The sequence below is a fragment of the Pleurodeles waltl genome, chromosome 9 (genome assembly GCF_031143425.1).
Source record: "Pleurodeles waltl isolate 20211129_DDA chromosome 9, aPleWal1.hap1.20221129, whole genome shotgun sequence".
Taxonomy (NCBI): domain Eukaryota; kingdom Metazoa; phylum Chordata; class Amphibia; order Caudata; family Salamandridae; genus Pleurodeles; species Pleurodeles waltl.
In genome coordinates, this window is record NC_090448.1 from 404,682,629 (window position 1) to 404,710,411 (window position 27,783).

The window sequence follows — 27,783 nt, forward strand, 5'->3', positions numbered from 1 at the left end:
GTTTTTTTCAGAGTGGGCAGTGGTCCATAGGACCACTGCCTGCTCTGAAAAAATATTTTTGGGGGCATTCACAAAGGGGAAGGGGTCCCATGGGGACACCTTCCCTTTTGCGAATGAGTTACCATCCACTTCAAGTGGATGGTAACTGCGAGTTGGTTTGCGACCGCATTCGCGGTCACAAACCAACTCAGCATGGCGATGCGGTCGCAAATAGGAAGGGAACACCCCTTCCTATTTGCGAGTCGCAGCCTCAAATTGCGAGTCGGTACCGACTCGCAATTTGAGGTTGTGCATCGCGTAAGCCTTTTGCGCCTCGCAAACTGCGTTTTTTGCCATTTGCGAGGCGCAAAAGGCTTCCTACATCTGGCCCTAAGCCGCTGTACTCTACATCACTCTAGTATACTCTGCACCACAGCGCTCTAGGCCACTGCACTATACTATGCAACACTCAAATCTGTGCCTCTGTATTCTGGAACGCTTCATTGTATGCTTTAGAATTCTATGCCACTGCACTCTACGCCACTATTCTCTCCAACTCTACGCCAATACAGTCTACACAAGTCCACTGTACTCATCTCCACTGTACACCGCTCTACATGACTCCACTATATGCCTCTTCACTACACAACACTCTATTCTAGTCTTTGCCATTTCACTCAGCAACACTCCACGTTACTCTCCTTCATGCCACTAACTTTTATCCATACTAAAAAGCAGCTACACTGGTGTACAACATGGCTAAAACACATTGGCACCGCCGCAGCTCTTGCATAGGTGAGACCTATTGGCTTTGCTAATGCTTGTTATCTGTGTCACCGGAATGAGGCCTTCATGCTCACTTAAAGTTCTGCTAAATGTGTGCCTAATGCACCGTTGGCCTACATTGGTTTGGTGGGCAATGCTGTGCAGTGTGTGTGTGTTATACATGTACTGGGTGTATGTGTGCATTTTAATGTTCCTATATATCAGAGGTGTAGTGCTGTGCAGTGCATGTGTGTTATGTGCACATGCAAAGCGTATGTGTGCCTGTGAATGGTACAATCCATTGAAAATCTGGGTATCAATTTTGGAGACCCAGGGCTAACTGGAGGAACATGAGAAATCCCTCCATATAGATTTGTGGACTGCTGCATTCCTGTGAGCTTGGTGGGACACACTGGAGGAAGAGAGATCCAGGCTCTTCAGTATAGTTCAAAGGGTGCTCTTTGATTCAGATATAGGTCACTGGGGAGGGGCCTCTGCACATCTCAGGAAGGAGATGGGGCTGAAAAGAGATACATAAAGAGCAGGACCAAGGCCCGGAGTAACCTTGTGATACACATATCACTGTAACTGACATTTAGGTGTGAACATCATGGCACTTTCATGACCTGTGTTGCAGGATTATCAGACTTCGAATTACTCCTTCTGTGACATGCTGCCTTCTGGAGGAAGGGCAAGGCAGAGGAAAAGGCACTTCAAAAGGAAACAGAACCCCAACATAAATTTCAAGGACTCACATTCTAAATCACATTTGGTGTCTGGAAATGGACTATTAGAAAGCTCGAGACCCTCAAAATTGTCAACTGTCAAGCAGCCAGTCAAGCTGCACGAAGAGGAGACGCTCTGCAAGACTTCTGTCTGTGACCAGGACTGGGGGCCAAAGACTGCCAGTCTCTAGCAGAGTAAGTGGACATCACCAGGGGAGTCTAAAATCACCTGCCCCAAGAGCCTGGAGCACCAGTGCTAAGTGGGCCCTATGAGGAAGAGGAGAGAGGTGGAGGGTGCGAGGACCACTGGGGGATCCTGGCGGTAGGATTCCTGCAGCTATATGTGAGGAGATGGCTGCTGCACCTATCGGGTTGTTAACTGTATGCAGTGTAAACTCAGCAACCCTGGTATGCCAGAGGAGGACCGCCATGTAGTGAGCTGTGAATGTTGCTGTACCAATCGTGTTGTTCCCGTGCAGTTTGAAGTCAGCAACCCCGTATGCTAGATGGGGCCTCTGTGAAGATCACTGCTGTGCCGATCGAGCCACATCCTGTGGGCAGGGCGAAGTCAGCAACCCCAGATGCCAAGTGGGCTGCTGAGGAGATCACTGCTTTTCCGATTGGGCTATGGCCTGTGTGCAGAGCAAGGGCGGTGATCCCATATGCCAGGTGGGGAAAGGCAAGGAGTGTGGTCTGGTCGAGACCACCATCGAATGGAAGAGGCCTCTGTGGAGACCTGTGTGGGTCTAAGCCCCGACTGATACCAGAAGTGTTGAATTCCCCCTACCCTCTCCACCCACCACTTGTGGGGAGAACCTAAGGAAATTTACCAGCATCTGAGGAGTGTCAAGGACTCCCTGGTCGCTGTCTCCACAGGATTGCATGGGTGTAACTTGAGGACAACAGACTACTACTCTTGCAAACTGCGTTTGAGGAACTCAGCGGAAGTAGTGAATGGGTAATGAGTAATAGACACTACCGCTAGTGGTAGAGGCTAAGTAACCTGCCTGTTAAAGTGCAAGAGCCCTGACCTCAGCGAACTGTGTACATCGTTTGTGCTATATTTTACTTTGTCGGTATATAAATACTCCTTTTTTGTCATAGAAGTAAGTATTTGACTAAACAATCAGTTATTGCTGTTTATGAACGTACTTTTGAGTTGTGAACCTAGTCCACCCCCAGTGTCTTTTACCCCTCACTCCCCTGGTGAAGCCTCGGACTGCTCGACCTTCTTTACCTCTGAGAGTCAAATGCAGAAGGGATACTTGGCCCAGTTGCTCAGGACATCAGGAGTAAAAGACCTCAACACCCACAGATGCCCCATGTATTTCCTGCTTTCCCTGTGGCCCTCTGAATGGTGTTCTGACACCCTGATTGAAAACCTGATTAATAGCTGTTGAAGAGATAGTTTTCACAAGTAACGTGATTTTGTTGCTGCACTTTTTTCCTGGAATATTTTGAGGAAATGGTAGACCAGTAACAGTTTTAATTTAATTCAAAAGTTATTCAAGGGATTATTCCTTTCTTCAGGAAGGTGTGATCTATGCATTGGTTCAGGGAGGTGATTTTTCATTTTGTTTTCTCGACAGGGAAGTAAGGTGGCATTTACATGTTTATCTATGTTAGAAGGTAAAGGGTTTAGTTGGAAACTGCAAGATTTATTTGAAGTTATTATTTCTTTGAAGTTTCCCTTGGACAGAACAGTGAAGTATGCCGAACTGTCAGTCGGCAACTTTTTGTTGCATTTTAAATCACTTGGTCAAGAGGGTATCCCGACTGTTTGCACTCCAATTACATATTTTATATATTTTGTTGTGAAAGATTTTGCCTAATTCATTAGAGTATTTTATGATAGCTTTGTTCTGAATGAGTCAAAAGTTTGAGTAGAATGAGCTTCTACAATTTCAGTAGTTTTCTAGTTAGTTTTTTGAAGCTGTTGTTTGGTTAATGAAGACTGTAGACTTAGGGCCTGATTCTAACTTTGGAGGACGGTGTTAAACCGTCCCAAAAGTGGCGGATATACCACCTACCGTATTACGAGTTCCATAGGATATAATGGACTCGTAATACGGTAGGTGGTATATCCGCCACTTTTGGGACGGTTTAACACCGTCCTCCAAAGTTAGAATCAGGCCCTTAGTATTAAAGATTTTATTTTTTTACCTTTCCTGTGCAGTTTTAAGTTTGCCTCATTTTTGTGTGGGTTCTTCCTTCATTTTTGTCCTCAAGATGGCAGGTTATTTGGTCTTTCAGAGTTAGGGCTATGTAAGGACCATTCTTTGTTAATTTTGTTTTTGATTCTCCACTGGTAGGGGGTGATTTAGATTGGAACCTACTGGTGTATATGCATTGATCAATGGGTTTAGTTTTTCCAAACAGTTGATTTGTGTGTTATACACCCATTCCTATTTTGTTTTCATTTGTGCTTTCAAATGACATTTCAGTATGTCACTAGTGAAGAGAATAATGTGCTGTTCTGACCAGTCAGTTTAAATAGATTCTAATAGAATGTATGTGGTCGTAAGTATTGTGCTTCAATGTGGCTTCTTTCAGGTGTAGGTTTGTTTGATAGTTTCACTAAACCTCTTCCAAGAAAGAAGGATGAAAGGGCTTTGACTGACCCGGTCATGCAGATCCACTTTACTTTTGACTGGAATATTTGCCTCAAATCCCAGATGGAGTTTATTTCTGCCTTCCATTACCAATCTCATTATATACTCCTAGCTGCTTCTGACAAACCTTTTTTTAATGAGATATTCTTTTAATTTGGTAGTAACTTTACTCCTTTTGTGTGGGACACTTGAGCACTGCACGTCACTTGATAAATAAAATTTCAGTCCGTATTCATCCTTGACCCTTGGTATTTGTTATATGTGGTTTATCTCTAAACTGACACGTATTGCTATTTTGTTTTCACAATTTGCAATTTTCTCTCTTGGAGCACTGAGAAGGACCACATGTTTAAGCTTGCAGGGCTTTGATTGAGGCATAATTGTTGTTCCTGTTGAAAATAATGTCTCCAGATAGTAGGTAGTTATCATATGAAAGTAATGTGGGGATCTTGAAGCTTATAATTTCTTATTTGAAGGCTTTGTTGTTTCTTGGGGAGTGGTGTATTACGGTGGTGTCTATTTTTCTAGGCTTTTTAAATATTTAATTTTCTTGTGTAATTCTCATGCACATGACTTGGTGAAGTCATGTCTTGGTGAAGAAATTTAGTGATTGTGTCAGCAGTGGATTGTGCCTTAGTTGTCTCGGTGTGCCAGTTTAGTAGAATGCATTTTACTTTTTTATGCAGAGCGCTGGTAATTATTTCTTTTTTTTATGTAATGCTTATACAGGCTTATCTTGTAGCAAAGAATATATTTTGTGGATTCTTTATTAGTGATTCTAAAAGATGTTTGGGATATTTGGTCATCATGCGGTTGTGAATTAGGTTCCTCTCTGTGATGTCAGTTATGGGAGGGATCACAATTTAAGGGAAGAGATAGACAGGGTCAGTCTTTGGAGAAATAGCTGACCATAAGGTTCCATGTTCTTTGTTCTTCAGCTGCAGTTTCATTTAAGAGTACTTTTTATTGCAAAGTGCCCTCAGGACTGCAATGCATTTGTGTACACCATGGCTGGCCTGCAAAGATTCTGAAACATATCTTGTGTCTTAGAAGTAGTTTTGGGGTCATGCCATAAGATACATTTGTTATTGCTTATTGAAAATTTCTACTTGGGCAACAGCCTTATCCTGTGCCTGAAATTGTTCGGATGGGGGTAATTTAGATTTTTGTATTTTAGGTGAGATTGAGCAAGTGTTACTACTTCGCTAAAGGTTATTCTTCAGTATGTTCAAGTGAGGTTGAGAAGGAATTAGGGATAGGATTTAACAGTGGATGAAATAGATTTATTTCTTAGAGGAAGGGGTTGGGGTTTCAAAATAGTTTATTCAGAGGTAGGGGTTCAAGTGAGGGAGATGTAGTAAGATTAAAAAAATGGAGTAGAAGTAGTATGTTGGAAATGAAGGACCTTATTCTTGAGTGAGTCTTTTAGTTTCACAATTGCTATGGAGAATTGATACAGATAAATGTTAGGGTAATGCTTCCCAACCTTTTGACTCCTGGGGACCCCACTGAATCGCTACTGGAAGCCAGGGATCCCCAAGCAATTTGTATGATTTAAATTTCAAACATTAAAACAGTAATTCACAAAACATACACAGACAAGTACACACCAAACAAATACTTAAATTACTAAAGGTTTAATTTTTTTATATTGAAAAAATATTAAAACAATTGAAACATTTGAATCGGAAGATTGGTGCTGCATCTTGGCGACTAACATTTCAATGTCTGGTTTTACTTAGGAAAGCTGAATCCTCAGATCAGATTCTACATTGCCCAGGCGATTTCTGATTATTTTCTTAGGTACGCAAGATTTGAGAAAGCTTTTTCACATAAATATATGGTGAGGAACGGAAGTAAAACCAAAAGGCCCTCTCATCTCTCCATAGGCTCTCTGTTACATGTAATTCATTTGTTTTATAGCACCTCTCATACCACTGTAGGGTGTCGGAGCATTTTACAAAGGGTTACAAGGTGTAAGATTCACATGTCATCCCCACTGGTAGATATTTTCAAAGAGTGCTTGGTCTGGAGAAGCACAACCCAGGATTCAGAACATAACACAGTGGTTAGCATTGACTTTAATAATAAGAATGTATTTCTACACAAGCAAACTCTTTTCACTAGCATAAGGAAAGTGTGGGAAAAAAACATAACTTTCTAATTTGTGCCATGCAGTTTGCATGCAGCTCTTTGATGGCAGTTTATAGCTCACTGTGCTAGATTACGATTGTAGCATATGAACTGCACGGTCACAAGAAAATCTCTGTGACAAAAGCAGCAACCCACTGTGCCACGCGCATAAAATATTGTTCTTTGCATGATACAAGTTCTTTGCAGCAGGCATATTAACCATCTGTGCTACTTTACATGAGTCAAAACTGCCACTAGACATAACTCCCATCTCTCTTCATCAGATACATTAATCACCAAAGTTATCTTGACGCTTTTATTTTTGCCGGAAAGATGCTGAATGTGCAAGGAACTTTAAAGTGCTTTTAAAACTGCTCCACAAAGGAAGAAATAAATGTAAAAACATGCGCGTGTTTCTGTCAGAGGCATATCATAGCCTGTAATGACTAGTTTTTGACCTTGTGTCATTATGACGTCTTTTGTTATGTTGAAAAGGTTGAAAGATGAGTTACAATACTTGTCTGGAAAAAACAGATGGGCCAGGGAGGGGCGATAAAAAACAAAGAAGTGAAACAAGCTGGGTTTAGGAATTTTTGTAAGAAGGACATTCACCAGGTTGGTATTGTCAGTTTTGTGTGTGCCATTCAAGATGAAAAATTTGCAGAAACAGATAAGACAAGTCAGGTCAACAGAATCAGTTTCACCAACGTTGATTTTCATTGAATTCCCATAGATCTTTTTGATTGGGTATTTGGGCTTCTTAGCTATTATAGATGCAATGACAATGAGAGAGTGATCAATAGTCAATGTGGAGTGACAGGATTTGCCTTAAATGTCAGTGGATGTAAGCATTCAAGTAATAATTGTTACAAATGGGTACCCAGGTGCCTACATCAATAATATATATGTGCAAGAACAGTACTACAGGGTGTGCAAGAAACAGTATAATATCACGATGGTCGTTTTCTACGCAACACAGAGCATCAAGACGTGCAAATATTGTGTAGTGTGTGCAATGCACATTAAAATATCCTTATAGGCATTTTTCTACATTCGGTGCATATGGTATTAAACATGACTATAGCAAGGTAATATACTAGGCATTAGAGATTCCCTGTGCAGATCGCCAGAGGAAAGACATTGATTGTCTTTTCCATTTGCAGTCAGTCAATGCTCTGCCTACTGGTACAATATCAGATCATGTATGTATGTCTTGTATACATGTTTGTGGTATTTTTATAGCACAAACAGTTGAACGACCGCTGAACACTGTACATGGTGAAAGGTAAAGACACAGACAGCAAGTGGTTGGAGTGGTATCTAAGTTCTGAGAGTGGAAATGGGGTATTTTTACATTGTGATGTAGTTCTTTTTAGGTGCATCTTTAGTTCTTTCCTTAATTAATCCACCAGAAACTCTTTTAAAATATACATTTAAGGTTGCTGGTAACCCAATTGCAAATTTTATTTATAATGTATATCTCAGATTCTTACTAGCCTTAGTGGATTGTCCTTGTTCTGTTTATCATTTTTCTTAAATTGAAGCAGAGTTTGGGTGGTTCTGATGGGTATGGGAATGTCATTCTAGATCCTGACTGGAGGTGTGCCGAACGCCACCTGAAGATATTACCCTGTCAGCTAGAGAGGCAGGAGGCCATTCACGATGGCTTTGTGGCTGGTGTCACTGATTTTGAAGATGGTGCAGGTCACAGAGGGAGCCAGTGGAGTTCTAACAGGATGGAGCTGAGGTGGTCATTATTCTTCAGCCCTTGATGAGTTTTGCTGCAGCATATAGGATGCCTGTTGGCAGGGGGGAACTGTACGTTCGTTCTTTGTAGTGGTGAAGTAGGTCATTGTAAGACTACAGATATGAGAATATGAGGCTTTGAACAGCAGTACTAAGCTACTCTCAGATAGGAATAATTTAATTTTCTTCAGTAGAGATAGCCGTAGCTAGTCTAGCCTGGCTTTCTGGGTGATGAGTTCCTTGCGGGTGAGATTGGTTTGTGTGTGAATCCACATGACTTGGTGTGGGGGTGAAAATTGAGGATCAGATTTGTTCAGATTCATCTCATTCAGCCAGGTTTGGACAATTGGTTGGTTTTTGTTCTTGGTGAATAGCTTGAACTCTGTTTTGGTATACTAAGTTTCATGCAGATGCTGCAAAACCAAGTCTGGATATGGTACAAGTAATATTTGAGCCTCTGGGTGTTTGGAGTGGACAAGACTTTTGAATAGGGTTGTGCGTTGTTGGTTTGTTTGTGAATTTTGATGTTATTATCAATGAGTAGAGCCCCAAATGGCTCAGGGTAGAGATTGAAGATGATGGGGGACTGGATGAAATGCAGATGTCATAAGTCGATTGTTGAAGAGTGAGATTGCAGCACTGATTACCAATACTAATCCACCACTCTCCTGACTGAAGGGAAAGTGCACACAGAAACTTGTAAATGCCGGATTTACTCTCATCACATTAGAAAATGGGGTAAGAGAGGGGAGAGAGAGAGAAAGAGAGAGAAAAAAACAAACCCTGGAGTTGGTTCTGACGGTCTGATTTTATGTTCGTGCACATCCAAACTCTTCACACAGGGCTTTACTATGGTTTTTCACAAGTAAACACCTTAAATAAAGCATAGTTACATATTATGATATCACCACAACATTCAAGCGTAGTTATGGTCACTCAGTAACAATGCATCTTTACTTGTCACCCCAGTAAGAGGGCAGTAGACAACCCTGAAAGTTCTAGGAACCCTCCCCAGACTCAGGAGCACCAGCAATAAACACACATGCGGATTGTCAAAAGGCCTGGAGAAAACACAGGTAATTCATAATGCCAGGAAATCTTGAATAAAGTAGCAAAATGGGACAGGTAAGAGGTCAGGGAAATACAACCAACGTGAAAGGGAATGTTAACAGTGGACAAATCTTTTTGGCAATGAACAGCCCTACAACAAAGTGAGTTACAAAGCAAGTTTTCCCATCCAACTTATTATACTTAATCTAACCAGGAAGTGCTGATGCTGCTCTTCCTGTTGTCCTGTTGGTCATCTATCTGCTTCTGACCTGAGTCCTTCTCCTGTTATGACTACCCAGCCTCATTGGGCCCACTTTCCACCTTCTCTCTATGCTCCATTCTGGAATTTGTTTTCCTGCTGTCTTCTGATGTTTTCTTAGCCCTGTCTTTTTTACTGGCCTTGGTCTCAAATTCCTGATGCCATCGGAACTCCTTAGGTTTTAGGGACCTTCTAGGCCTTGGCAGTGTCCATGTGAATAAACTGGTTTCAGTTTAATAGGTAAGTGGAGAATCAATGAAGGTCATTGCCACTGTATACAAATCGAGACTTAAAGATGTGTGTAAGGAGGGGAGGTTGATTTGAACATTACTTAGTGATCCGGCAATGTCAGAGGGCAGAATTCACCTTTGTAGGCAGGAATATCTTCTGATTAGGAAGGTGTATTCTGTGAGGTTTAAGACAGCTGTCCCCGTGTTGCCGCATGATCTGAAGCTGGATTCATCGTCTTGCAAGAGATGGGTGGTGCCAATGTAATTTTTGAGTTTTCTGAAGATTTTTACTGTGATCTTGCTAACGAGGAACCAATGAGTTATAGGCCAGTGATTTGCAAGGTCATCAGGGTCTATTTTCAGGTCCCTCTTTAGAGGGAGCATCTGACTGACTTGTCTTGAGGGCTTCTGGGAAGATAGCTTGTGTGAAGAAGGTGATGACAATGGAAAAAAGCTGAGTAGTGGTGAAAGAGCTTCTACAGAGAGGGCTTTCTTGAAGGACAAGAGTAAAGCTTCATGTTCACAGGAACTGGCTTTGAGGGAGATGAGGAAGTTGGCGAGGTCTAACAGAGACAAGGTGTTAAAACATGACCGTTGTTGGATTCAGCTTAGAAATGTAATTGTCAGAGAAGAAGTAGGCTTGGTATTATCAGTGTTCTGCTGCATGACTTTATTATTTGTTACCTCATGACAAAAAGGCAGCAAGATTTTGTCATATGACCCACTTATACTTTTTTGATCATACATTCATAGGCTCACGCAGCTTAGAGCAGACACTTATCTCTTTGTGTGAGTTGAAGTTTGCGAAAAGATGGAGTCTTGGTGGTGCCTTTCTATGTTTGTATCAGAAGATAAATATTGGGCGGTGTATGGGAGCGGGTGTTTGCACTCAGGATAGAGGGACATACTTGGATCAAGTAGATGCCTGACAAACTCTAATTACGTGCACAATTTCAGTTTTAAACAGTTGCCTTGTAATGATAGTCCCTCCTTTTTTAATAAAGTTGTGTCTTGAGCTGTATTCAGCACGGTACCTAGTTCACCAGTGCGGTTTCTGAGCTCATCCGTTGTCTCCTACATATATTATGATGACTGATCAATGTCTATTTCCAATATAACATTTATTCACAGGTTGCTTATGTGAATATTGTGGTCGTATGTCATTGAGTATTATGCTCTTCTACAAGATAATCACACTTTTAGTCATGACAGTGCTCCTTCGCTATCTTGGGAGGTTCCAAAAGCAATCTCCAAGCTAATCTTTAGACTGTGAGGCTCCCAAAATGGTAAACACAGAGCACAAATTCTTTAAGTACAGGCATTGAAGTGATGGAAATGTCACAGTAATAACAACACCCAATACTGAAAGGTGGGGACTGAATTGGCAGTTTCTTTCCCACACTTTGACTGTGCCTTTCTGTCATCCAACAGCGACAACTACAGATGAGTAGAAGCAACAGCCCCTTGGATGCCCCCCAACGGAGAGAATCACCAGTGTTTCCTTGGCAAGAAGAACGTAGCCCAGTGCAGCGCTCCACCACCCCACACAGAGGGGTCCCTACATCCCAGATCTCATGGGGTCAGAACCCTCCCTCTCCGACCAGTGTCAACCAACTTGCACCTCAAAATGGGGGCAGTAGTGGTGCCAGAGTCCCAGAAAAGTGTCAGGAGGTGAATGGAAAGGAGCCACTTGTACGGGAGAATGAAGGTAAGAACAAGTGAACTCCACTAACAGAAGGAGCATAGCTGATATTGACAGAAGACAGTGATACCTCCGTATCTGCAATGTCCTAGCTTGCTTCTTCTTACAGAGCTTGTGTTCTTGCTGTGCTCTGTTCTGCTGATGCATCCATCTGTCTATTGCGCTTATATTTTTTGATTCTTTTTTCTTTTTTCCAGTTATCTTACTCCTTTTAATGCTTTAGGGTTGCTTCTTGTTCTGTCTGTAGATACGAACACAGCTGGTATTCCGATGGTGATTTGTTACTCTTCTCTTTGTGTCCTGCAGAACTTAGATGCATTGTGTCGCAGCTGAAGAGCCAGTTACAGACACGGCATTCCGAGGACCAGGTTCTCGTCCGGCAGTGTCAGGACCTGCAGAGACAGCTGGAAGGGACCAGAAGTGACTTGGCTGTGCAGGTGCAGAAGGCTGCTAAGTTGCAAGAAGAACTGCAACGCCAGGCTGTGCAGCAGGAGCAAAACCAGACCCAGGTAAGGTGGGGCCCCTGAAAACAGGAGTAACAAAGGCTTCGATGAGATGGGTACAGCTATAACAGAGCAAAATAGGCCAAGGTACGAAACGGTAGGAGCCAACTGGCCTGCAAAGGCATTGTGAGGTGGTGAACACAACAACACTCCAGCAACACGGGGGAGGATGAATGAAGGAACAGGTGTAGAGAAGAGATGAAGAGATTTAAATCTGGCAGCAGAATCCTTGTTTTGCCTTTGATAGTAGGATATTAGAAAAACACAAGATCTGCAGGGTTTTGTAGACTTGGCTAATGGGCATTGTCATTTGGACTCTTTCATTACTCTTTGGTCTTTCTTCCAGCGCATCACACTGGAGCAGAAGCTGAAGAATCTCTCTGAAGAGCTGAAGTGCCAGAGACAAAACGCGGAAGCAGCAAAGCACAATCTGGAGCAGAGGTTAAAGCAGAAAGAGAAGGAGTATCAGCAGGTGAGAATGTAATTATTTAATTGGGCCAATTCCCTGTTTATGTTTATTAGTCAGCTTCCTTTATATGTTCAATGCATATACAGAAGCTTTTCTTTCACCGATAAAGCAAGCTTAACCTTGTAAAGCATTGGTTATCCTCATTTGCATGGCTGTATGTATTGCACATGTTGGGCCATTATGAAGGCTAGAGGTTGGAGTAGTAAGCAAATTAGGAACACAACAAAAAAGTAGAATAAGTGCCACACCACTCAAATCAGTGGTACAGAAGTGAACCTTAGCAAGATTAGAACCAAGGAGTTTAAAACTGAGAGTCTGATGTGTGACCTACTACTGATGGAGAAAGATGGTTTGGTTTTACCGCACATCAGATAGAGGTTACTTGTGTACGGTTGAGCCCTGTAGAGCTCACTTGGACGGGACTGTGCTAAAGAACTCGAAATCTCCCTAGGCCAACATACTTTCACTTCAAGTGGACAGCAGTGAGTGAAACAATATCGGGTCAAATCAGTACGACACAAGCAATTGTGGAAGCGTGCTAGTTGCTGGACGGTGTTGATGCAAGAGTTGTAGTGAGAGCATAGATGACCTTTGTAGTGATCAACACAACCTGCTTCACCTTCCCCTGTTTGCCCCTCTTTTACTATTTGCCCTGATACTAGTACTCTTGTCTCAGCAACACCGGTGACCGATGTGGGAGCTTCTGCTGTAAAGAAGGAGCAAGAAACTGTTGGTGCATTTTACAAAACGAATGTTGGTGAAAGATTGTGTGGGGGCATAATTAACCATGTTTGGAGCCTAATGCTAGTGACCACTCAGAGCTGCTATGCATGCCAGCTAGAGCCACAGTATCTTGTAGCAAGCATGCTTGGTTACCACCTGAGAGGAGAATTGTACTGGGGATGCAGCAGTGTTGTCTTAGTGGCTCAGTAGACACAGACTGAGGACACACTTGCACTTCACAAACTCTTACGAGACAGCAACTCAGTCCAGGGGCAGATGCAAAGGAGATGGAATATCATTATTTGTCTTTACTCTCTCGTTTTGGTATATATTTCTGTTCACAACTACATTTTAATCCTAAAGTGTCATTCTGTATACCACAGTGACTACTCTTTTCCTTCTGGCATTTACTCCAGTAACATACCGAAAATGTTTGTTTCCTTCTGCACTTAATGTTTTTGCTTATACAGCACTCACAATATTCAGTTAATTTCAATCCATTGTGCGCTTTCCGCAGCCTCATTATTCGACTCTTAATTACTGTTAGCAAAGCTCACGTAACATAACATAGACAATGGTATACTAACACCGGTGAAAAGAACAAGAGGAACAAGATCTACATCTATTCTTTTTATTGTCAGTTCTGCAATAATAAAAGTTACAATAATAATTGTCACAGCAATAACAATCATATGACCACGTGTGCTGAATGATTTTTTAAAATGTAATACTGGATGACAAACAACATAGAAACAAAATTGGAGTTAACAGCCCCATGAAACTCAAATAATAGTTATAAAAACATAGAAGTAATGGAACATTAAGCAAATTAATGAGTCCCTGAGGCATCACTCTTTACAATCTTTGCTGAATAGAGAGGTAGTGGAGTCAAGGGAATGCAGTTGAAAAGTCCCATATGCTATAATAACAGAAACCACCTCTTCGTCAAGTTCAAAAGGAGGAATTCATCTGAGAACAGATAGCAAAACCTAAAGAAAGCCTGATTTTCTGCATTTAATTGTCTGGAGTGGACCATGATATGCCACTAGAGTGTACATGTAATTTGTAAATGTTTTAATATACATCATCGTTTTTTCCTGACATATGTAACTCAAGCCCACCTGATATGAATCAGTACTTCTCCGAAGTTCTCCCAACATTGTAGAACAGACTTGGATGTAATTGCCAGCAGCAAATATAGACGGTCTAAATCTTTGGGACATATAACTTACTGATATCACCACCAAAGCACATCAATGCCCACGTAGGTGTTAAAGGAAATCTGAGCTCCAAAAATGTCTCCTCTTACCTTCTCAAATAGTCTCAGAACGGTCTATTTTCTTGCACTTTAGGGGAAGTCTCCCAACCTCTGCTTCAAGATGACAGCATAAATCAGAATCTCTAAGACTAAGCTTATGTAATTTGACCACAATCAAAATTAGATCATGTAAGAGAAAGAATCTAGATTGCATACATGAGTAGGAAATTGTCTGTTCATACGCTCTGTCATTTCAATTATATTGTCAGGGCTATATACTTCAGTATTATCACTCCAGCATTTCCTTGTGGAATTATTCAGAGAGGCTTTCCCAGTTTTTCATGTGTCAGTAATCTATACAATTTTAGAGCCAAATGATCTTAGTCAGCAAAATTGAGAGCATCCATGGTAAGGCAAGAGGAACCTAATTTCGTTATGACAGCTTTTAATTTTTTGGAAAAAGTAAAAATCAAAATTAGACAGACCATATTGAATCTGAATGTGATGAAAACTATATGACCCAAAAGGTTCTAGAGGTCTTTGACCAGCATTATAGCTTTATCACTCTAGCCTCCCCATTTGATTCTCTCCATCTCTATTTTAACTTTACTGTTGCCCCACAGTGCAAACAAATATGTTAAATTTTGCCTTCAGAGTTACATTCCAACATTTTAATTATGGTGAGCATATATATTATTGCAGAGGCTATAGTTTCCTTTCAACTACCTGGTATTACTAGTGATAAAAAAAAGTCCCAGTATCAGATATGTTCCTCTCTCTCAACAACCAAGGAGAATCTTTGTGAGAGTAATCAGATAATTGGAACCGCTTGACTGCCTCCATCAAAAGAGAAGCATGTTGGTATCATTAAACATCAAGTAGTCACACCTAATTCATCTAAGTAAAATTCTCCATCCAAGAGTTCCATCTTCAAATGTATCTTTATATTGCACTTGGACTGATTTGGATATAGGATGATTATATTTTTAGGGGGCAGAAATGTTTGTACTGAAGAGGGATGAAAAACGCATTGAACCTCAAAAGTTCAAGCAAAATAAGTTTCTTAATTGTGTTTGGAAGTGGATATTCTATAATGAAACATGGTTAATTCTTTGAGACACTTTTTAGGATACGATATTCGTTGCCAGTTACCATACCAACAAGGTAATGTTGACCTCCACAAATGGTCTGCCAGTCCACCAATGAAGCGAGGACCTGCCTAGCAACCACCCTCCATATTTAGAGATCTCTATCATGTTGGTGGTGATCTTTTCAATGAAAGACTCCCATTGATAAAGCAGGAGCACTTTTGCCGAAATTGGAAAGCAGAGGAGCTGCTATTCCTTGGCTTTTCTGTCTCAGGAACACACCTACAAAATGTTTTATGCTGAAGTAGGGACCGTTAAGCATTTTTCTTGCTGGGGCACCCAAACAAGAGTTTGCACACAGTGGCAGGAAAAATGTACTGATCCAGTGGTCCTATGGTGCCGGGTCTTGGGTTTTTGACAGTTAACCCAACTGAGGATCTGCTGTTGGAAACTTAATGGTCCCCCACCTACAAATGAGACTGTTGTACCACATGTTTGTCAGGGATAGGAACCCCATTGTAAATCAGACAAATCCTACATGAACCCTTAATCACTTGGTATATCTCTGGTGCAATTTGTCAATATGTATATGCAAATATGTTCTTATTTTATTTAGGTTTAACCAACTTAAACTATAATTCACAGAGACCATTGGAACTGTTGCAAAATCTGCCATCACAAGTGGCAAAATTCAAAAGATAGAAGCACTTGTAATAAGATTTCTTTTTTGTTCAATGACAATAGTATACGTGCAAATTTTTTTCTTGTGAGGAAGAGCAACATCAAAGGTATTGCTCAATACATTCATTCATTTGTTATATATCGCATTTATTTAGAAGATGATACCTAGCTGAAATCCAAGTCCATATTTAGCAGAGCTTCGAAAGCTTTTAAAATAAAAAGGGACGGGAAATAAAATATGTGATTTATTTTAAAGACAGAAGTTGATCTATTAATTCACAGTATGTTGTTGTCAAAAGCTTGGGTAACTAAATTCTTATACTCAATATATGGAAGAACAATATGAACCTCTTTTGTTAACAAAGTTCCTGACATTAAAAACATAATGAGAGTGGATCTCCCTCTTTCACTCTTCCGTGAATTTTCACTACAACTCCCTTCAAAATGCTGTACTAGCAGTACATCTAAACTGCCAGTTACATGCCACAGTGGGCCCCCTCCATTTTATGTGCTTTTAGGTAAAACAGGAGCTGATGTGTTATTCACTCAGAAATGTGTCTAAAGATACCTGAATCCTTTAACTTCAGTGGGCATAATAGCTATGCTCTTAAATTATTTTAACTTTATAGTGCCTCTGTTTTGCCTTCTGAATAATCACATTGAGATTTAGGGCTGATGTAAAGTCTTACAGATGTATTATGTAGCCTTGCCATGACGGAGTACTTTACTCCTGCCATGATAAATGTACTTCGCCCACCAAATTTAGAGATGTCTGCCGGCCCAGTGGACATCTCTTGCATTGCCAGGAGACGCCATCATGATGGTTCCTGTAAATGCATTAAAAGTTTGATGAATGACTCCGCCAACATGACATCTATCAAACTTTCAACGTTTTTTTGATGTTGAAAAACAATTTTATGTTTGGGAAAAAAAGCCGTTTTCTGCTATGGCATGGGGGTTATTTTGGAGTGCCTCTTACCATCTGGGTCAGTTCTGTGTCTCCCAGAATTTCTGGGAGCTGGAGCGACCCCTGTTTAACTCCACGAGTTCTATGAGGCTATGAGCCTTATATATGGGCAGTCGGACTCTGCTTGAGCACCTTTGGTCCCTGCGGAGTCAGCAGGGGGCCCCCTCCCTTCTGCACCGCCGCCTTCGGCCTCAGCTCCAGAGGGCATCCATGAATCCGTTCCTGGATCCAAACTGGCATCAGTCATTCCATCTCGACCTTCGCCAACGATGGTTCTGATGCCTGCACTCCTGATGCTGCCCAAGCCCACGGTCGGCGCTGAACCCATCCTCATTACCAACTCCGACACTGTGACCCTGATTCCGACTTCAACAGGGCCTTGCTCCCTGCGTTGGATCCCCACCCTTATTCCCTTGGGTTGGGCTGTGGTAAGGATTGGGAGGGTTCTCTGGCTCCTTTTGAATACCAGTTTAAAGATCCCATGGACTGGCAGGTGAACCTGGGTGAGGCAAGTGGTCTGGACATGTCCCCTGACACTGGCGTGCTTTCTCCCCCTACCATGGCTGCGGAGGAGGGAGCGTCCTACTCCGTGGTGGTAAGGAGAGTGGCCGAGGTCCTGGGCCTCGAGCCGCCTTCAGTGGCAGTCAGGACTAACCTATGGACAAAGGTGCTTCAGCCAGGGGCTTCTTCTGAAACCCTTTTGTCCTTTAATGAAACCCACACTGATGTCCTGCTGGGGCTTGGTCCAAACCCAGCACAGGGGCTCCCGTGAACAGAACAGTTGGCTGCGGCCATAGACGGGCTCCAAATGACCCAGTGTTCCTCACTCAACACCCAACCCCTGACAGCTTGGTTATCCAAGCATCCACGTCTCCATGCGCATTCCCCTATGTATCCCCTGATAGGGAAGCCAAGAGGCTGGATCAGCTTGGGAAGAAGAGCCTAGTATTGCGGTCAGTGAACACTGCATATCTTTTGCACCGTTACACCCATACCTTATGGGACATGGTAGTGCAAGAGCTGCCTCAGGTCCTGGAGGAGGCCTGGGCCATTCTCTCACAAGCTGTTGCTGACAGGAGAGGCACAGCTAAGTTCACAATACGATGTGGCCTGGATACGACCGACTCACTAGGCAGATTGGTTGAATCGACTGTGGCCTTAAGGCGCCACACTTGGTTGAGGTTGTCTGGCTTTTAGAGGGATGTCCAATCCACTCTTAAGGACATGCCCTTTGATGGCACGCGTCTCTTTGGAGACAAGTAGACTTGGCGCTCGAGCGCTTTAAAAAGTCCCAGGCTACGGCCAGGTCCTTGGGTGTCGCAGCTGTCCCTCACCCCCTCAGCCTGCTTTTTGCTCCTTTTGTGGCTACGGAAGAGGCGTCCCACCACATCCGTTTCCCTCTGCTTGGCTGATCCAATATCCTCGTTGAATAGGGAGCCAGCGATCCAGCCGGTCCACTGCTGACTGCAAGCACCTCCCTGCAGCCTCCAAACCTTCCTAGTCTGACACTTCCCAACAAGGGTTCAGTTGGAGACATGATTCACCATCACCTGCCCCACTTGCAGTCCATCACGTCAGGCAGGTAGGTTTTGCAAATAGTCCGAAGGGGCTAAACCCCCTCCGTCCATGCCACCATCCTATGATCGGATGATGGAGGATAACTTGCCACTTCTGCAAGGAGGTAACGGCTCTCTTGGCCAAGGAAGTCATAGAGAGGTTTCCTGTGCCAGAAGTAGGTTGTGGTTGTTGTTACCTCTACTTTATGGTACGCAGAAAGGACAAGGGCCTCTGCCCTATTCTAGATTCCCTCAATCTCTTCCTCAGAAACAAGAAGATCAAAATTCTCACTCTGATTCAGGTTTTATGTGCCCTGGATCCAGGAGACTGGATGGTTACATTGACTTGCAGGACGCCTGTTTCCATATTCCCGTCTTGCCTGCCCACAGATGTTACTTGCGTTTATGGTAGGCCAAAAGAATTTTCAGTTTACTGTGCTCCCCTTTGGCCTCACCATCGCCTCTTGGGTGTTCACGAAAGTGATGGCGGTGGTCACAGTTCATCTGCGCAGGTCATGGGTTTTAGTCTTCTCCTACCTCGATGACTGACTGTTATAGGCAGGCTGAACCGAGGCTGTTGTCTCCCACATCCAGACTATGGCTTAGATCCTGCATTCGCTGGGGTTCACTATAAAGGTGCCAAAGTCACACCTGACTCCCTCTCAGACGCTTCCCTTCATTGGAGCTGTACTGGACATGGTGCAGTTTGGGCCTTAAGCTCCTGAGCGGCGCATTCACGATATTTAGGCTATGGTATTGATGTTTCAGCCTCTATCTCTGATTTCAGTGAGAATGACTCTGAGGCTGCTAGGCCTCATGGCCTCCTGCATCCTGCTGGTGATACATGCCAGATGGCATATGCGGGCTCTGCAGTGGGACCTGAAGTTCCAGTGGGCACAGCATCAGGGGAGTCTCTCCGACATGTTCCAGGTCTCGAAGGGAACTGCACAAGACCTGCAGTGGTGGCTTTTGAACTGCAATTGGGTTAGAGGTAGATCTCTTTCCCTTCCCCAACCAGATCTGACAGTAAAGACAGATGCGTCACTCCTGGGATGAAGTGGTCACATAGGAGAGACAGAGATCAGAGGCGCCTGGTCTCAGCTTTTTGGAACTAAGGGTGATCAGCCTGGCATTGAAAGCATTTCTTCCCTCTCTCAAAGAGAAAGTAATGCAGGTATTCATGGACAACACCACCACCATGTGGTATTGCAACAAGCAGGGCAAGTTTGGGTTGTGGACTCTTTGTCAGGAGGCTCTGGACTTGGCTTGAACATCAGGGCATTTCCGTGGTGGTTCAGCACCTGGCTGGCTCTCTGAATGCCAGCGCTGACGAACTCGGCCATCAAAGCCTGGTTGATCACAAATGGTGTCTCCACCCGGAGGTGGGGCAGGGTCACTTTCATCAGTGAGGAGAGCCTTGGTTAGATCTGTTTGCCTCCACAGAGAACACCGTAATGTTAGCAGTTTAGCATGTTAGAGTTTTCAAGGAGGCACTCGCTCTGCGCCGCTTTTCGTCTCGAGTGGATGTCAGGCCCCCTGTACGCCTTTCCACCCTTACCACTTCTGCCCAGAGTTTTCAAGAAGATCAAGAATAACCGGGCCCAAGTGATCCTTGCAGTGCCAGACTGAGTACGAAGAGTCTGGTATCCAGAGCTATTGAACATGGCCATCAGTTCTCCGATCAGACTGCCCCTTTGAGAAGATCTTCTGTCACAGCAGTAGGGGAGGGTTCTCCACCTGAATCTGTCCAGTCTCTGCCTTCTTGCTTGGAGATTGAGTGGCAGCAGTTTACAGCTTTTGACCTTCCTTCAGAAGTCTGTGATGTTATTTTGGCAGCCAGGCAGCCCTCCACCAAAACTGTATATGCCTTTCCATGGTACAAAATTGTGGCATGGTGCACAGGCAAGTATGTTGACCCCCTCTCTGCTCCTCTTTCTGAGGTCCTTTTGGCCCAGCAGGGCTGTGCTTTGAGCACCCTCAAAGGTTATTTGTCTGCTATCTCTGTTTTTCTGAGATTACCTGACCAACCCCTAAATCTCCTATTGTTAGTAGATTCCTTAAGGGTCCTACCCACATCTTTCCTCCATCACCATTAATATTGCCCCAATAGGATTTGAATCTGGTTCTCCCTTTTTTAATGTGCACTCTCTTCGAGCCACATCATATCTGTCCTCTCATGCTTCTGATGTTACAAACAGCCATCCTTGTGGCCAACACATCTGCCTGTAGGGTGAGTTAGCTGCAGGCATTATCATCTGTGCCACCCTAACTTTCCATTTATTCTGACAAAGTGGTGCTTAGTACCAGGGCTTCCTTTTTACCAAAAGTGGTTACAGCCTTTCATGTAGGCCAATCCATCACCTTGCCTACTTTTTACGCATCCCCTCATCCTTCTAAGAAAGAGGAGAGACTCCATTGCTTGGACCCAAAAAGAGCGATGGCGTTCTACCTAGATTGTACCAAAGAGTTCTGGGTGGATAGTCAACTCTTTGTTGGATATGTGAGTGCGAAGAAAGGTCAGGCAGTACAGAAGAGAACCATCTCTAGATCGGTTGTTCGCTGCATTAAAATGTGCTACGCATTGGCTAAGAAGCAGCCTTGGAGGGTTTGCGCACTCATTCTACCAGAGTGACAGCTGCAACCACTGTGTTAGCATGCAGAGTTCCAGTCTTGGACATCTGTCAGGCAGCACTGTGGGCATGCCTGCACACGTTTACCAAACACTACCACCTGTACAGTCAGCTCCATAGGGATGGGTGCCTGTTCGGTCCTGCAGGACTTCCTAGTGTGAGCTTGGTTCGCAGACCCTCCTCTGAGGATGGTATTGCTTGGGACATCTTATCCGGCGTGCATGACGCCGACGGTTGACGCAGGACTGACCAATGTCACGTAACAGTGTGCAGTAGTACTGCTCTAGAAAAATATCCGAATTCAGATTGACACTGTGGAAATTCTCGGGTAAGGAATCTGCAACTAGAGTATATCTCTACCAGATAAGGCGTTACCAAAAGTAAGTAACTTGTTCTATAATACCTCAACAGTTCACAGTAAAAATAACTTTGCAGTTTTAAATGCATGTATTCCCTAAGACAGTAGTGAATACTTTATGTGCAAGTATTACTAGTCTATTAGATAACCGTATTTCTGCCACATGCCTCTTACTACACCAACCACTTTTCTCTGTTGGTAGTTGTACCTATTGATGGCCATTCACCCTCCTTTCTCACCTAACTCTGCAGACGATTGTGTTCCCAACAATGGGCCATGGCTTGATGTTGAAGCATATTTTCATAATGAGTCTGTCTCAACAACGGTTGACAGGTAATGGCCGTTCTGATGATGACAAAAGAAACCTACCTTGTTGCACATCTTTGGCAACACCATCAAGGAGGCGATTTGATGCATAGATAGGTCTGGTCGTCAGTTGGGTGTGAGACCGGAAATCCAAAGACAAGTAGATAGGGGCATATCGAAAGGACACTTAGTTGTAATAAATATTTACAGGATCCTGGTTTACCAGGGTGTTGGAGGCTATGTACAAATAAATAAGGTACACTGTTCCACAGGGAAACCACAGGTCGGTAGGGCACTCTTAAAAGTAGAGGCAAGGGCCCTCACACACCCAATGGATGTCATGCTTCATCATGGGGCCTGCTCCTTGTTGGACTGGCGCTGCAATGTCCAACGGGCCCCTCAAGGAGGCCCTTTGCCAGAGATCTTTTTGAATGCGCACCATGATTTAGCGTAGGGGTAGATTCAGATCTATGAGGAGAAGTGAAAAGCTGGAGAGTGTGAATTAAAATTGGCTCTAGACCCTACCAACAGTATGTTTATTCAACACGAAGGATCTAGGTCAAGGTTAAAAACGAGGGGGAGTGATAAAGGAAATAATGTTCCTTCACACTACCAAAATGAAAGTAGGAAGAGAAATGATTAATCCTTCTACCCTAGATACTAGTTGACATGTTTCACAACTTTATTGTCCATGCAGATCAGGTGGCGCTTTTCCAGACCAAAGAACAAAAACTGCTAAGCTACACTGGAGAACTTAAGTGAGTGTGAGAAATTTGGAAAGAATGTAACTTACATAAAGAGCTATGCAAAAACCTTAATAGTTATGGACTTGTGGGAAAAAACAAGAAGACAGAAAAATACATACAATTACTAGTGTCACAACATCAATATACAGAATGGTGTAGTGGCACTCGGTGGTTACATGCAGACATGCTATGTGTCAAAATATTATTCTCACTCATTGTAGACCCGCCAACTCCATGTGTCAATCACCATGAAAAGCTGTAGGTAATTAAACGTGGGTCTCTTACCCTCCTATATTAGGGAAAGGGCCCCTGGGGAAAATGCAAGCCGAGGAACTACAGTGGCCCTGAAATAAAGAAAAATTAATACATAAAAGAATACCCGTTCTGTAGCAGGGTTACTACCAAGACACCTGGGAGATGTATAGTTGCCACACTAAGTATGCAGTATATCAAAAAGGCCCCAGCCATCTTACTAAAGCGGGAGCTGCACTGATCAAAACTGGGAGATCAATAATCTCATATGTTGAAATGTAGTGGCATGATCACTGTCGCAATTTAGGAATGAAAAGCCCACTGGGTGGGTGGGGCAAGCATGAGGGTGCCTGGTGAATATCATAACCAATATGGAGTGTCAAAAACTGACTTTGGCTGCCATTCACTAAATACAGGGAGTGCAGAATTATTAGGCAAGTTGTATTTTTGAGGATTAATTTTGTTATTGAACAACAACCATGTTCTCAATGAACCCAAAAAACTCATTAATATCAAAGCTGAATATTTTTGGAAGTAGTTTTTAGTTTGTTTTCAGTTTTAGCTATGTTAGGGGGATATCTGTGTGTGCAGGTGACTATTACTGTGCATAATTATTAGGCAACTTAACAAAAAACAAATATATACCCATTTCAATTATTTATTATTACCAGTGAAACCAATATAACATCTCAACATTCACAAATATACATTTCTGACATTCAAAAACAAAACAAAAACAAATCAGTGACCAATATAGCCACCTTTCTTTGCAAGGACACTCAAAAGCCTGCCATCCATGGATTCTGTCAGTGTTTTGATCTGTTCACCATCAACATTGCGTGCAGCAGCAACCACAGCCTCCCAGACACTGTTCAGAGAGGTGTACTGTTTTCCCTCCTTGTAAATCTCACATTTGATGATGGACCACAGGTTCTCAATGGGGTTCAGATCAGGTGAACAAGGAGGCCATGTCATTAGATTTCCTTCTTTTATACCCTTTCTTGCCAGCCACGCTGTGGAGTACTTGGACTCTTGTGATGGAGCATTGTCCTGCATGAAAATCATGTTTTTCTTGAAGGATGCAGACTTCTTCCTGTACCACTGCTTGAAGAAGGTGTCTACCAGGAACTGGCAGTAGGACTGGGAGTTGAGCTTGACTCCATCCTCAACCCGAAAAGGCCCCACAAGCTCATCTTTGATGATACCAGCCCAAACCAGTACTCCACCTCCACCTTGCTGGCGTCTGAGTCGGACTGGAGCTCTCTGCCCTTTACCAATCCAGCCACGGGCCCATCCATCTGGCCCATCAAGACTCACTCTCATTTCATCAGTCCATAAAACCTTAGAAAATCAGTCTTGAGATATTTCTTGGCCCAGTCTTGACGTTTCAGCTTGTGTGTCTTGTTCAGTGGTGGTCGTCTTTCAGCCTTTCTTACCTTGGCCATGTCTCTGAGTATTGCACACCTTGTGCTTTTGGGCACTCCAGTGATGTTGCAGCTCTGAAATATGGCCAAACTGGTGGCAAGTGGCATCGTGGCAGCTGCACACTTGACTTTTCTCAGTTCATGGGCAGTTATTTTGCGCCTTGGTTTTTCCCCACGCTTCTTGCGACCCTGTTGACTATTTTGAATGAAACGCTTGATTGTTCGATGATCACGCTTCAGAAGCTTTGCAATTTTAAGAGTGCTGCATCCCTCTGCAAGATATCTCACTATTTGTGACTTTTCTGAGCCTGTCAAGTCCTTCTTTTGACCCATTTTGCCAAAGGAAAGGAAGTTGCCTAATAATTATGCACACCTGATATAGGGTGTTGATGTCATTAGACCACACCCCTTCTCATTACAGAGATGCACATCACCTAATATGCTTAATTGGTAGTAGGCTTTCGAGCCTATAAAGCTTGGAGTAAGACAACATGCATAAAGAGGATGATGTGGTCAAAATACTCATTTGCCTAATAATTCTGCACTCCCTGTAGACCCTATGAAGTAAACAGATGGTGTGTAAAAACCCACCGTTAGTTAAGAAAATAACTCAATAACCGGCTCATTGGCCTAAGGGAGCAAGTTCCAGAAGAATGAAAAAGTATGAATCAACGGACCTCAACGAGTCAAGGCTGGTCAAGAAAGGGGGAACTCACACCTGAGTGAGTCAACGCCAAAGACATCGCTGAGAAAAACAACAGACGGATAACCAAAAGTGGGCACCAATTTGGCATATCGCGGTGTACCCGGCAAGCCCCAAAGTAAACAGGGTGCGGACATTGTCGAGTAGTAACATTTGTACCGGCAGAGTGTCAAAGTAGAGAAACGTCCATAAAGGTGAAATGCACTGAGAGGCTCTAAAGGCGTCACAACCGCTCATACGGCAGGATAAAAAATCAAGGAACAGGGTTGACACACGGGCACAAGAGCCCGGTATAACATGTCCCGCTTGAATGGATAACAACATTTGTACAGGCAGTGTGTCAAAGTGGCGAGATGTCCATAAGAGTAAAATACACTAAGAGCCTCTAAAAGGCGTCAAAACTGCTCATTCAGCGGGGTCGAGAATGCAGGGAATGGGGTTGACACACAGGCACGTGAGCCCGGTAACACAGGGCCCGCTGCAAGTGAAAAATAAACCAAAGGGAGTAACAACAGTACTTACGTGTGCACAATGTAGCCCTTGCACCTAGACCTACCTGGTAGCCGCCAACCGAAAGTACTGATTATATGAGTGAGTCGCGGGGAGGGCGGCCAATCAAAGGGTGGCATCTTGCCTGGGAGATCGTGAGCAAGAAAGAACGGGCCACCCACAATTAGACACAGAGATGGGACTTGTAATGCTGTCCCAAGGGAGTCACTGTTTGTCGGTGGCTCTTCTGAGCCTTTGCTCGTGGACAGCAGAGAGGGTAGGGAAGAGTGCCCAGGTCAGCTCAGAGATGTCTGACAAACTGGTATTATAGTGATCAGAAAAAGCATAAGTGCATGACAGCAAATCTGCTCTGTGCCATAATTAACTGCTGGAGAACTGGAAAACCAGCACACCAGTGTCATTTAAAATCAAATATCATATTGTGAAGGTATGGGGATGTCAGAGGCTATGGGCTACACCACACTGGCAGAGGACCATCCACCTTATTTAGGGATCACTGCTTCAAGCGCTGCTCACTACATGATGACAATGCAATTTTGCCAAGTGGGTGGCATGTTTGAAAAGCCTTCTGAACTTTTTGTATTGAAAATTGAGATTTTCCTTGCCTTGATGTCAGAAAGGCTAGATTTCATTAAAGACACAGAGAAGAAAGGAGCTTGAAAATGGAAGGGTGAAGATGCCCTTCGCTTGAGTCTTGGGTTTGTCTGGAGAACCAATCGGCCACTACGTCAGTTTGCCAGGGAGATATTCTGCCTTGACTGAAATGTTTTTGTGGAGACAAAACTCCCAGAGACTCTTGACCAGGAGAGCCAAAGGTTTGGATCTTGTTCCGCCTAGGCGGTATATGTACGTTACTGCAGATAGATTGTCCGTTCTCAGAAGAATGGAGCACTTTACCTTGTCTTTTGTAAAGGACTGGATGGCAAAGGAACCTTCAAGCATCTCTAAACAGTTGATGTGCAGTGAAGACTCCTGAACGGACCATCGACCCCCAGTCGAGAGTAGAACACATCTTGCGCCCCAACCTGTCAGACTTGCATCTGACTCTAAGACAAGATCTGTGGCGGCAGAGAAAATTGTTCTCCCGTTCCAGGCATCTAAATGACTCAACCACCATGAAAGTTCTTCCCTGGACTTCGAATCTAGGATGACCGGATCCGAGTAGGTGAGGCCTTTGCGAAGGTGATGGATTTTCAACCTCTGGAGGGCCCTGTAATGAAGGGGACCAGGAAATATGGCCTGAATGGAGGAAGAAAGAAGGCCTACCAGACGAGCTAGGGATCGTAGGGAACAACAAGGGAGGGACAAGGCATGGCAAATCTCTTTCTTAATCAAAGACACCTTGTGCTGGGGAAGTTGAAGAACTGACTCCGTTGTGTTGACTAAGAACCCCAGAAACTCGAGACATTGGGAAGGGATTAAGACAGACTTTTGAAGATTTATGAGAAAACCCAGACGTGACAGAAGGCCCTGACAAAGATTTAACTGAGTCATGAGGGAGGACTTGTCCTTTGCCATGATAAAGAAGTTGTCGAGAAAGACGATAAGCCTTATCCCTTGAGCTCTGAGGAGGCCACCACTGGTTTGAGGATCTTGGTGAAGCACCAAGGGGCCGAAGAAAGACCGAAGGGAAGAGTTTTGAACTGAAAGAAAGAAGTCTCCCACTGGAATTGAAGAAACTTCCGGAAGGAGGGATGGACAGGCACTGAAAGATAGGCGTCCTGAAGATGTGTACGAACCAACCAATCGTTGGGAAGGAGGAGATCTCTGAGATGGAGGATAGTTCCCATCTTGAAATTATGGTATACAACGAATTGTTGAACTCCTTTAGATTTATAACCGGACGATATTTTTTGTTCTTCTTTTGAACTAGAAAGATGGTACTGAGGAATCCGAAGGGGTCGTAAACAACTTCTTCGATAGCCTGCTTTGTTAGTAAGGATTGTACTTCATCGTGAACCAGATGAAATTGGTCTCGAGAAAAAAGGAGAGGATGAGGCCGAAAGGACTGACAAGGTATTTGGTATAACTCTATGCAGTAACCTTGAACCGTTTGGATCACCCAAGGGTCTGAGGTTATAGAAAGCCAAGCATTTAAACATAAGCCCAGTCTGCCTCCTACTGGAGGAAGGCCAGAACTGGAAGTTCTTACCTGCAAGTTGGTCTACTTTGGATCTGTATCCCCTGGTGCGGCCTCCGCAGAACCGGCGGGGATAGAACTGGGGTTTGTACCCTTGATAGACGTCAAGTTGATTGCCTTGGATGCAGGAGCTTCTGCCGAGGGATTGCCCTCTTGCTGATTAACGGCTGGCAAATCAACCCCTTCCTTTGCCGGCTCTTCCAAAAAACCTGTTGGAAAAAAATCCTTTTCATAGACGAATGAGTTTGTCCAATGAGTTAAATGTAGA

General features: G+C 43.6%; 1 protein-coding gene across 4 annotated transcripts in view; it reads left to right on the forward strand.

The window, feature by feature from the left end:
* Nucleotides 1–27,783, forward strand: part of LOC138259404 (golgin subfamily A member 4-like) — a 407,876-nt gene that overhangs the window by 165,056 nt on the left and 215,037 nt on the right. For all 4 annotated transcript variants that reach the window (XM_069207148.1, XM_069207147.1, XM_069207150.1 and 1 more), the window contains 3 exons: nt 10,931–11,207; nt 11,508–11,710; nt 12,051–12,176. In XM_069207148.1, coding sequence (XP_069063249.1) covers nt 10,931–11,207; nt 11,508–11,710; nt 12,051–12,176 — 606 coding nt within the window. The remainder of the gene's footprint in view (nt 1–10,930; nt 11,208–11,507; nt 11,711–12,050; nt 12,177–27,783) is intronic.